Here is a 13,285-nt window from a genome sequence, read left to right on the forward strand (position 1 = left end):
CAGCTTAACCAGATAGAAAAGTTGAGCCACAGCAGTTGTAAAATATGACATTTCATATGACAATTTTCAACATGACAGCTTTTTGCAATGAAATGTCTCTCCGTTAAGCACAGGTCCAAATATTACCTATTAACCTATAAAGTTTTGCTAGAAGTACCAATATTTTGAGACACAGTAACTTGACAGAAAAATATAGATCTGATAGAAGATAAAATATCTAAAAGAAATAGTTTACTGATACATACATATGTAGTGTTATGGAATGAATCAATTATGCAGATTTTATAAATCTTTCATGACCTTTTAGGCTTTGTATCATCAAGAGGTATACTTTTCAGTTTTAAAGTGAAATTCTGAAATAGAAACAATCTTTATATCCATGACTCCTACTTACTAGATATCTAACAAGTTGTCAGCAGCAAAGAATTTTGTATGTGTGATACTTACGCATTTAAACATAGGCATATTTCAGCAGAGTGATGATGCTTCTTAGATTTGACTTATGGCAAGTTTTTTTTTAACTGCTGGTGTGTATTCTTTTTTAGAGGAGGGAATCATAGAATCATTTAGGCTAGAAAAGACCCATAGGCTCATCAAGTCCAACACAAGCCTACAATCACAGATTATAGCACTCAGCACAGTGGTATTATAAAGGAGCCTACTTTTTGGTTTGAAAATTTCAAGTGCTAACTGCACGAATTTAAGGTTAAAAACCTGAACTGCATTTATTGAATCTATTTTCCCAGAGGATTGAAAAGAACTAAATCTGGCTGTGAAGTGTTTATTTATGCAAGAATTTAGTCTCATAGGAGCTTTACTTTTTAGTCCTTATATTTTCATTTGCTTAGGAGTGATTTTAAATATTATATGTGTATTTCTCTTCAATTGTGGTTTTGGTCACAGGTGTTAAGGTGCAGTCTTTGACTATGTAATATTTACATAGGTAAATGTTCCGTTTAAATTCAATCTTCAAAGTTCTTAAGTATAGATCTGAGATCATGATAAGGAGTTCATTTATATTTTGACCTTTTAAGCAAAAGCTAAACTTCTGGATCATGCAGTAATCTTCATTTAAAATATCTTAAGTATTGATTTAAATTATTTGTATTTCTGTTACTTTGGTTGACATAAACATTGGCTGAGAACATAAATATATTCCTTAAATAATAATTTTAACAAATCATGTTAACAAAACTGTAGATTCATTTTTTTTGGCACAAATGTGGGGCAAAATGGCAAAACAGAATCAACATTGAAGGGGGAAAAAGTATCTCAAACTAAAGCGAGCCTCAGTTGGAAGCTCTTATTTGTACCTTGGCAGTGTAATCAGAACACACTTTGAGCTCCACTCCAGAATAAATAATGTATTTTCATTAAAATATTATATTTAGGTTCAGTAAAGCATTATCTGAATCCTTATGGATAGATTGGCTACGATAGGGATAGTAAGGTAAAGCTCATGATTTAAACTGGCAAAATCCAAATTCTTGCTGATGCTTAATCTCATAATGTAGTGATTGCAAATGTGAGATGAGATGGCCAACCGTTCACGATTTATTGTCTATAAAAGCACAATGTACCATCTGTCATAAACTGCTGACATTAGCAGCAGTTTTAATACCCCTACCACTCTGTGCTTCAGTTTGTACTGCCCTTCCTCCTGCCACAGTCTAATTCCATAGGTGTCATCTCATTTTCTTTCTTTCCTATGCCTGTTGAGTGGAAGATGCTGTGCTGCTGCTCAGGAGCATCTCTTATGTTGTCAGTGGAAGTGAGGTGCCTGCATCCCACAGGAGGAGTTGCACAGAGAAGGAAAGCGTACTTGCTTTACTCCAAGGCAGCAAATCCCATCTCCAACTCAATTTGTAGATAATTATTATTATTGGCATTTACTGGTATTTGGAGAGCTGTGTTTTCACCACAGTACAAGCACAAGTGGCTTGTAACTAGCTAGTTGGTCACGTTTGGTCTGAAGAATTACTGTATTGTTGCTTACAAAAGGGGCATGTTAGCTAGGTTGTTTCAGTAACAAGAATGTGAAAAAACAGAGCAAGTGCAAGCTTAAATGTATGAGCCTTTGGCTGCTTGACATGCAGCTTGACTATTACTGAAATATAGTTTTGTACTTACAATAAAGGTAGTTTTGCACCAGACTTCTTGCCAAATAAATGTACTTCTGAAGTCATAAACTCAGGTCAGGGAAAGTTCTTCTTCAAGACTGTGAAAACAGATTTTAACTAACAAATTGCTTTTGGTGAAAAATGACTTCAGGTTTTTACCTAAAGTGGGTTTCAGGATTTATTTCTTTGTTTCATGCCATAGCCATTTCCTTCTACTACATGTAAGATTTTTTTCCCCTCTACGTTATATGAAGGAATTATTACAAAATCAATATTCCCTTTTTCTCCTATAATGTTTTCTTGCTTTTTGAATTGTACAAACAGAGCCACTGAATCAAAGTGTAGATGCTGTTGCATAAATTACATTTTTCACATCCTGAGTATTTGAACGTTTATTCTACAGTTGATCTCAGTGTATATTTCATTTGCATATCATCCAAATAGCAATTGACTGTTGGAATGATTAGTTTAAAAAATATTTCTAATATTATTGAAATTTTGTCATTTATCCAATGAAAGCATAATAGGAAATTGCTCCAAAGAAAGCCTTCAAGTTCTACAAATATTATTCCCAACTTAAAAATAAAAAAAAATAAAAATCTTTATGCAATGTTTAAAAGAGCTGTTAATAAAACTATTTGACAGAGGGAAATTCTCAGCTACAAAACACTATTTTTGAACAGTCACTACTGCTAGCTATGCTTGTAGAAATCTGAACCAATGGTGGTGACTGAAACACACCACCCATCACCTCACTGTGCACAAACAGACTCTCTGGTCTCCATTAAATGTTCATCAAGCATCGATTAATGTTAATGATTGCAGCTTTTTTTTGCGTGAAGGAATTCAGTTCCACACCTTTGTTTCATATGCACTTCCATATCAGATGCCATTTTTTCAGACTGCCCCCTGCTGCCATCTGTCACATAGCAACAAAATGTAATAGAATATTGGCAAGCCTCTACTGCCATACCACCAACACCATCTCTGATGTCATACATAGTAAAATAGGAGGTATTACTTTTGGAATTGGGGTGTCTTCACGTTCATGAGTGTGTTAAATGTGCAGTGACAATCATGAGTGAGTGTTCTAAAGGGATTAAATGTGCAATAACAAACCAATAGTTTGTGATCTATATTGCATAAAATTATTATCTTTTGCTTAGGAAAATCCTGTTTCTTATTATAAATAAATAATTACTTCATCATCAAAGAGATCTGTTGCTGTGGCACCTGTAAAATGGAATTCTGGTATCAGTACTTGCTCATAATCCAAAGTTGGAGAAACTATCACTAAAATGAAGCATTATAGAAGAAGTAGGTATATAATCAGTGAATAAATTTGTAATTAAAACATATTTAATGGATGGATGATTTTGTCTCATAAACTGATTTCACTATATAATGGTTCTTTCAATATATATATCTCCTGAAATTAAAGGTTTTTTTTTGTTGTTGTTCTAGAACATTGTTTTGTAATTAGCAAGTTATTTTAAAAAAAAAATACTGAAGTTGTGGTAAGGATTGTGACATACTCTTAACATTTGAGAACTGTGATTTTGGACTTGTCATAAAGATACCTTTAACACTGCAGTTGAGAGGACCTGTCAACACAGGGTGAGAAACTGAAACTATTCTGAAGCATCACTGTGTGTGACATGACTGGCATCTTGCTCATAATCTGTGATGCTGCTTTCATTCCCAGTCCAAAATTATCCTGTGCACTTCGGAAAAAAAAAAAAAAAAAAAAAAAAAAAAAGGAAGGCAGTAATACTTTATATGTATTGTATGTACATATGCAACATGTATACAGCATCTGGTGTGTTTATGTTTCCTCTCTACAACTACCTGAAGCGAGTTGTGGTGAAATGGTAGTCAGCCTCTTCTCCCATGTAACTAGCACTAGGACTAGAGGGAATGGCCTCAAGTTGGGCCAGGGGAGATTTAAGTTGGATGTTAGGAAATAAGAATTCTCCAAGAGAGAGTGGTCATGCACTGGAATGGGCTGCCCAGAGAAGTTGTTGAGTCATCATCCCAGGAGGTGTTCAAGAAACGTTTAATGTTGTACCGAGGGAGATGGTTTAGTGGGAAATATTGGTAATAGATGGACTGTTGAACTGGATGCTCCAGGAGGTCTTTTATCTAAGCTCAGTGATTCTATGATTCTATACGCGTATCTCCTATTAATTATTAGTTGATTTTTGAAGATGTGTTGACGGTTTATGGGCTGGTTCAGCCCGGTTCCGTGACTAGGGGGGCATTCACGGATCCGCACCTCCAGAAAAGGGAAACAGGAAACCCCAAAATAATTAAAAACAGTGGCAACAATCTGAGGAGAAATAAACTAATTTACTAAATATATTATTGGAATGCAAGAACAACACACTAATATAATATAATTAGAATTGAAGCTAATAAATAAAATATAATGAGAAAGAGTGTCCGAAAGGTGGATAAGCCTCACCATAACGCTGAGGTGAGCGGTGGGGAGGAGAGCAGCAGGGAGACGAAAGAAGAGCAGACAAAGAGAGCATCAGGTGACCCTGCCAGAAGTTCTATCTCCTCTCTGACCACAAAGCCCCTTGGGGTATGTAGTTCTTCTTCTCTTCTGGACAGGTGCCTGGAACTTGAGCATTAACACTTTAACTCCCAGGGCATTACATGATGTTATGATGTGGAATACTGATAACCAGAAATCATAAAATCATGACAAGATGCTTAACAAAGCCATCACCATAGTCTTATGTATCCTCCCCTCCTTCCCCTCTGTCTCCTTCAGCTACCCAGAGTTTTACTTTAAAAAAAAAAAAATTAATGGAAAGAAATGATTTGCCTATCTACACATCTCCCTTTTTTGTATTAAAATAAATAAATAAATAAATAAATAAATAAAAATAAAAATAAAAAAATAAAAAAAACCAACAGATTTGCAAGCCGTATATAGATGCATGTGGGATGCAAAAGAGAGGGGGACATGGTGAATTATTATGGGGATGGACGTAAACTGAAGTGTCATCTTGTCAGATGTTACGAAGAACAGAAAACATCTTTCACTGATAGCCAACCATACGTACTAAAACAATCTGTGCCAATGTACCATTATGGAAGTAATACGCAAGTTCATCTCTTTTGGTACAGGAAGGAATGTGTCTTGTTGCTCGTGATTTTCAGAGCTAGAAATTATGTAAGTGATCAGATTTAAGTAAACCTGTATTTGCTAAAATTATGTACTCTTTAGTGTGTTCACATGGTGTGATTTTTGGTATAATTATGTTGATTGAATCACGTTATAATTTTCATTTAAAAGCAGACTATTGTTTTTAGAAATTAGAAGATATTCAACAGAGAAGTATAATTAACTCAAGCTTTTATTTTCATGGCATGAGAATGGGGAAGTAATAGAAAGATGCTTTAAATTTTAGGGTACTGGTATTACTGGAGAAATTCACGGGTATCCATTTGCATCTACATTTTCAGTTGGTACAGCGTCTTCTTGATTAAATAAAAAATAACTCGCAATTAACCTTTTTCTTATTCCGAAATAATGTTCCCTGTCTACCTGTCATAGATCTCTCTTTTCATAGGCTTGACAGCAGGTATGTTTGCTTTGGTTTGATTCTTCTAGAATCAGACTGCTTATAGGTGTCCTTAGTAATATGGGCTTCTTCAGATCATCTACACAGATTTTTACGATGAATTCCCACAGAGGTGAAACAATACCTTTTGTTTGGTTGTTTTTTTTGGCCCGTGGGATTTTCTTTGCTTTTCAGGTATGACCTATTTTGTAGCGCCTTAAAATTGTCTCTGCTTACGTTATGATCTGATCATTTGTTCTTTGAGTTGCATTGTTATGTGAGGTTTAATTGAAGATTTTTCCTAATCTTCTATTCTTTTTAAGGTCATGAAAGTTTTCATTGTTTCTACCTGTTAGTATTTTATATAGTACATTATAGCAATATGTATTTTTGGTGTCAGCTTATCTGTTTACATGCTCACATAAGAGTTTTGGTTATTGTGTTACCTGAACATTAAATCCTGCACTTAAAGTACTAGAGATGCTAAGGATGGCAAAGATGTTATGAAAATTTAATAAATGTGCTCTTTTTGCATGTGTGAACGTGTTCTTACTTGCAGTGGTTTGATATTAGTGAAAATATTTTAAAAAAATAAACACTGATAAACGTATGTATGGCAAGACGACAATCCTTTAGAATTTGAAGTGTTTCCAAATGTTCTTTCATTAGTGATGTTGCATTTGAAAGTGCAACAGATTCTCATTTTATGTATACTCTGCTTGATTTAAGTATTAGTAATGTGCAACTTTATTGAAAGCAGTTGTGTAAAATCTGGGTTATCATTTCTCAGGCAGTATAGTTTTAATAACAAGAATAATTCATTGGCTATATGGGGTAAAGCCTAATATTGAGCATTGTTTATATTAGTGAATATAGAGAATTTCATTTATTTCAGTTTTTTAAACTCATCTGTGTATGAATTATGCAAAATGTGTTGAAAAATCTTGTTTTTATTATGCAACTCTTTCTTGATTGTTGCGTATTCTGTAGTTATTTGGGTTTTGGGTTGCTTCTGTCTCCTTTATGGAAATAACAAGTGCAGATAAAAAACACGTCTTAATATTAACATGAGGTAAAATTGACTTGAAGAGACCATTAAGCCTGTTTCATTTTCTACATAGCTGCTGAGTGTGTGTATGTTGTGTAGTGCTGCCTCTGAAATTGTTGAAAATCTGATGGGAACACTTACAAAGGCAAACCAGTAAAGGGCTCCAGCTGCTGAGAAACACCTGCTGAGCCACAGTGGGAATTAGGTACATCTGTCTGTAGCTAAAAGTAATCAAACAATGTGCCTAGTTACACCTGTCAGCCTGTCAGTACTTTAGTTTGTGTAAAGATTCAACCAATGAAGGTCCAATGATTTAGAATACCTTTAAAATAAAAGTGCAGAAAAGTTCAACAGAAGTATGTTGAAGATCCTCATTGGATCCTCATTGAACTGCTGTTGTGTGTTTCCTGATTCATTACAGCATAATTGATTTGCTGAGGATGATATATACAATTTCTTTTTTAAAATCAGATGTCATTAAACATATTTCCTAAATATTTTTATAGCAGTTCCCAGTGCGTGGTAATTTTACCTCAAAAATTTAGTTTTCCTCATCTACCTGTTGTTTTCCTACCGTAGATCAAGCAGAATGACTTCTGGGAATGCTGCTGGTTTCTTTCGGAGAATGAAATAGCTGTATTCTGATAGAAAAAAAATAGTGATTGTGCTCACAGTCTTCTCCAGCACAATGTAGGAAAAAATCATTTAACTTATATATTGTAAAACAGGTACTCCCTTCTTGGTTAGCAATAGTTTGAAATTAACTGAAGTGGAGAACAAAGTTGAGCTGCAGAAAAATTATGACACCAATATTTATTCCTCCAGGAATATTCTTCTCTCATTTTTACTCAATGGTTTAAAGTAATTACTAGTTTTGACTGTAATTACCCTTTAGAGTAGTCTTATAGTTTTTGTTAGATGTCTTTAGGAAGAAATAATTTAGCTTGCTCTTAATGTATAACATGAGTAATAATATAACATATAAGGAAATAATTTGGAAATATTATCCTGAAATATGAAATGTTAGAACTGACATCTTGAGGTGCATAAAATAGAATTGAATTAGGTAGGCTTTATTTTTTAAAAGGGGAAAAAAACCCTAAAAAGTATTTGTACTTTAGACATATGTAAAAATATGAAATGCTGTCACCCTGCTCTCCTAAAGACTGTATTTTTAAATTTGCTTTCAATGGAAGGCAAAATTTAGTTTACCAATTGTGATATTGGGCAGATTGTCAATTCAGTGATTTGTGTTTTAAATTTTATATGGTAAAACCAATTGCTAATAAAAATTCCTGAGGCATTTTAAATAGGCATGTTCTACCACAGTGTAACAGCATGTAGCACAGAGAAATCCAATTTTCTGGTTGGTAGTGGGTTTATTTTCCCTTCTTGTATTTAATCACTGTAGTATTTGAAATTCAGTTGCACCTACCTGCTGACATTGCAGTTATTGTGTTTACTGACTTCACTAAATTAGAATAATAAGTGAAATATTTAAACTGAGAAAACAACTTGCTGTTTTTCATTCTTCAGAGAGGTACATTTTTGCCGTGTTAACTAAAGATAAACACTTTTTTGGTATAAAGTACAGGAAATGATCTGCAAATGTCTTAATGGAAGCGACTCAAAGTGGTTTTTTTCATTTTGATGACTGAGACTGGACGGCAAATGAAGTGCTTCTTCTGTGTACTGTTAAGATATAGCCATTTCTCAATGAAAATTCAAGTACAAGTGTGGAAGAGGAATGCAGTAACCTACTTTACTTCGATAGCATACCTAAAGGCGCAGTTCAGTTCTTAGGAGTAATCAGTCATCTATGTGAAGAATAGCGTTTGAAATTCTGTTTAAAATTGCACTCAAGACCAAATTTAATTTTTACTTGTATTAAATGTTAACTTCAAAGTGAGAACTCTCAAAGATGAGGGAAGAGCATATGCTAATTCTGATTGTCTTATAAATATTATAGCATAACTCTTAGTTTCATTTGCCTGATTTCAATATTTGTTTTTAATCAATACAAATTTTAGTGCTGACCTGGAGAGATTCTTATCTCTGATAAGAACAGTCCCAAATCCTGGACGGTTAAGCATGAGACTACTTCCCTGCCATGCTTATTCCTTAGGTGGACATGTTTTTGCTTACTTGTTATCAAACGTATCTTTAAGCCAAGCAGGAAGACATAAGTCTTTCTCAAGTTTTGTATCAGAAATTTGCTTACATCAGGAAAGATTGTTTTGCATACTGATAGCTACTGTAACAGGAAAATAAATTTAACAAGAAGTGTAGAACAGTTATATCCTGCAGCATGTATGCTTTCAAGGTATGTGTGATAGTTTTGTTAAATCTGTAGTGCTGCTTGAAGTGCAAGAAATATTTTATTTCATCAGCTTTTCAGTTTTTACAACTTTGTGGTTTTCAGTGTCCTAATTTCCCATGATCCTAAATTCAGAGACTTGCTGAATGGAAATAATTAGACGCAGCCCTTTAGAACATTTTGTGTCTTAATTTTGACCTGTATCATTCATAGTATCCAGGGGGCATGGCCTGCTTCAAAATAGATCCCTTTCATCTGATTTGTCTCTGCTTCATGATCACCATTTTCCAGGTTTGTGCCAAAAGCAAACTACAGTTTTCTATCAGTACTATCCATTTCTACTAGATTTTCCAGGCTAAGCTAGTTGCAGTAGCCATGCCTCTTTTTGAGACGTGTTTTTGTCCTCATTAACATTTATTTATGCTACTGGTGTTAGCCAATTTACTGCTTAGAAATCATAGAATGGTTTGGATTGGAAGGGACCTTTAAAATCATCTAGTTCCAACTGCCCTGCTAGAAGCAGGGACACCTCCCTCTAGACCATGTTGCTCAAAGCCCCATCCAGCCTGACCTTGAATGTTTTCAGGGAAGGAGCATTCACAACCTCACTAGGCAACATGTTCCAGTGTCTCACCACCCTCACAGTAAAGAACTTCTTCCTGATATGTAGTCTAAATCTATTTTCTTTCAGTTTAAAACAGTTTCCCCTTGATCAGACACTGCATACCCTACTGTTACAGGATGAGACTGTATGTTTAATTTCTCCCTATTATGTGTATGTTTAATTTCTCCCTAATGAAGAGGAAGATTTCTTACGTTTCCCCCCTAGAGATTAACAGAAGTTGAACCTGTATATTCCTACAAACAGCAGTTTTAAGAAAACACCTTGATGTACTTTATTTAAGGGTATTAAGAAATCACAATTAAGGAATTAATTATGGTATTGTGAAAAGATCTTTTCTGAAGGTACTTACTCCTGAGTTTAGACAGTTATACTTCTGCTTCAGTTAGAAAGCTGCTTCTTTAAATAATACAGGTTTTGTGCAACGTAGTTTTTTCGTAATTTAGCATAATCACTGGTTGTGTTTTGAGTTTCCCTCTGTATATCATTTATTATAAACACTGCAAAGTATTTATAAATAGTTTTTAAAACCAATTAGGTGGAATAGGAGGGGAAGAATGCAACCCTTTTCAAAGTCCTGCAAAGAAATCTCAAAATGAAGTAACAGGCAAGTTACAAACCTAAAATGACTAAAGAGGACATAAAAATATTCAACTGAACCATGATAGCACTAATGTAAGCAGCAGATCTCCAGGAAGTCCATTAGCACTTTATAATGATCTACTTCATGGAGATGAAAGGAATTTTGAAGATGATACACAACTAAACATTGTGTATACAAAACCTAATGCAAGGGAAATAAGTTTATAAGTCTTATAAACAAAATAAACTGTAAAGAATACATATAGAAAAGACTATATTGTAATGCTGAAATTCATCTACTTATAGAACTAACTTAATGAAAAGTTGAGGAAATACTGGTGTTGCATATGTATTTTTTTTCTTCACCAAAACCACTTTATAATGTAGTTATTTTAATAAATTTCAGATATGCTCAGATATCCCAATCCTACAAATACAACCACGAAGCTTGATTTGAATGGAACTTATTTTTTCAGTGGTGTGCAAGTTTTCAACTTGATTGCTTTGCAAAAACAAAGGTACTGCTAAACTGAGAAGAACGTTAATTAAAAAAAAAATGTAGTTGCCTAGCATCCTCATCAGCTTTTAAATATTAATGAACAACATTCATTGACATGAAGTCCTCTGAAGTAAAGCTGTAATTGGGAGGCTATAAAATTCATAATTCTTCTCGATTTAAGAGCAAAACTCTGTCATGCATTTTGAAAATGGTGTATTAAATTTGGAATTTGCATCTCAGTCTCCCACAAATCTACTATTAAGAAGTTGCAACAAAATGATAAACTTAATTTATTTTTGTTGTACAATTAAATAAAATAGTTAATTTGAATAGCCAATGAAGATCTCACTGCTAAGCTTGCATTACTTGAGGTAACAAGAAATTGAGTCTTGTTCAGGTAATTTACTTCTTTCTATAAATTATATTTGAAAGAATACTACTTAACGTAGGAAATGTCTGTGCGTTAGCTGAAGAGGCTGTAATAATAGAAGGAGATCTTCATAAGCTGGCTTCAGGACTATGATTACAGTGATTTTATTCTTTTCAGTTTCTTACAATAAAAATAATAGTTAGCAAAAGTACTAGTAGCATCTTTTTGGGATTACTAATAGAAGCAGTGAAGGTAACAAAGTCTGTCGAAGAATGGAAATCATAATGAGTATCCTGAGCTGGAAGAGACCCACAAAGATCATCAAGTCCAACTGCTGGCACTACCCTACTAACCTCCTGGTGAAGAACCTTTTGGTAATCTTCACTCTGGCCATCTACTCATGCAACTCCATGCTGTTCCCTCAGGTCCTGTGGCTGTCACAAGAGAGCAGAGCTCAGTGCTGCCCCTCTGCTTCCCTCCCCTGTGAGGAAGCCACGGGCTACAGTGAGCAGTGTGCAAGGTCTAGTACTTGGGCCAGAGGAATCCCAAACATATTTATAGACTGGAAGGAGCAGTCTTTGAGAGTAGCCCTGCAGAAGAGGACCTAGGGGTCCTGGTGGATGAAAAACTTAAGTGGTCTGGGCAATCTGGTCTGGTGTTAAATGTGGAGGTTGGCAGCCCTGCCGGAGGCAGAGGGGGGCTGGAGCTTCATGATGTTTGAGGTCCATGAGCCATTCTATGATGATGAAAAGTAACTGAAAAGGTGCAGGGTTTATTAGCAAATTAATATCTTGAGGATCCTTTTTTTTTTTCTGTTGCAAAAGTAATATGTTCTTGAAATGCAGGATTGTACCTGTCTACAGTAGTTCTTTCTTGGCAATTTTTTTTTTTCATTCAGACTAGGAAAGCAAATACTACTTTTTTTTTTTTATAATGGAATTTGCCTTTTGTGAGATTTAAACATACAACAGACTGTCAGCACTATAATCACCTACTAAGTAAAGTTTAATTTTTTTTTAAACATCCCAAGTTTATTTGGGACTGCGCATACAAATTTTTATGTTCTTTCTGGAGATCTAAACAGTTAAAAAAGGTAAGATGTGTATTTCCTCAGAATCAAAGAGAAGGTTGTTACTGAATTTTCTGTGTGGATGTGTAATTTCACTTAATTTAACAAAATTAATCATAAATAATTTTAAGGACCATCTGTTTCTTCAGCAGGTTCTTATGTATTGCAGGGTATTCTTTCATTCAAGTGATCATAGTTTACTACCTTAGATTTAAAGATATATATTCTACTGCTCTGACTTGCTGTTTTACTGATGCATGATTATTAATAATTATTTTACTGTATATTAGTTTTGGTCCCAGAGTTTTGTGAAGAACAAGTGAAATACTTAAATAGCACATAGCTAAAGAGTTTGATTAATTTTAAGAGATGTTTTGTTTTCCTTACAGATACAAAATTTGATAAGTAGAGGTGGTAACATCAGAATAAAAAATATGGAATAATACTAAATATATCTAGGCAGTTATCCCAAGTTTTGTTACCATGCATTGTTTCTTATGATTTCTACACACCTACGTGAAAAATTGAAGATGCGTGTGTTGTTTGTTTTTAACAGATTGGCCAACTTGCTTTTAAAGGCATGAAAAGACTGAACCGAATCCAATCTATAGTTTTTGAGACTGCCTACAACACAAATGAGAACATGCTAATCTGTGCACCCACTGGAGCTGGGAAGACTAACATTGCCATGCTGACAATTCTTCATGAAATTCGCCAGCATGTTCAGCATGGTGTTATCAAAAAGGATGAGTTCAAGGTAAGAATTTAATGAACCAAGTAACAGCTTTATAACTTGTAAGGTAAAACCCATTATATTTTTACATGGAATATGAAATCGGGAATTTTCAAGTATATTTTTCTTTTCCAGCTGGAAGATAAGGCTAATTTTAATTTACTTCATTACTGATAAAGCACTTCTTGTTTCTGTTCTAAAAATCTTATTATGCGAGTGAAAAGCTATGAAAATCCATTTAGCTTTGATGCAGAACCAATTTTGAAAGTGATGAGGCTGTATAAACAAAATCCATTGTCCTTTAAACAGCTGCACACTCCTCCAGCAAAGATAACTACTTTTCATATATC

At 34.3% G+C, this 13,285-nt stretch overlaps 1 protein-coding gene across 1 annotated transcript in view; it reads left to right on the forward strand.

Moving 5' to 3' along the window:
• Nucleotides 1-13,285, forward strand: part of ASCC3 (activating signal cointegrator 1 complex subunit 3) — a gene marked incomplete at both ends in the record, with an annotated part of 243,679 nt that overhangs the window by 33,794 nt on the left and 196,600 nt on the right. Inside the window, one exon of the mRNA XM_079532681.1 lies at nt 12,759-12,959. Coding sequence (XP_079388807.1) covers nt 12,759-12,959 — 201 coding nt within the window. The remainder of the gene's footprint in view (nt 1-12,758; nt 12,960-13,285) is intronic.

Source organism: Tetrao urogallus (genome assembly GCF_951394365.1).
Source record: "Tetrao urogallus genome assembly, chromosome: 2".
In the NCBI taxonomy this organism is placed as follows: domain Eukaryota; kingdom Metazoa; phylum Chordata; class Aves; order Galliformes; family Phasianidae; genus Tetrao; species Tetrao urogallus.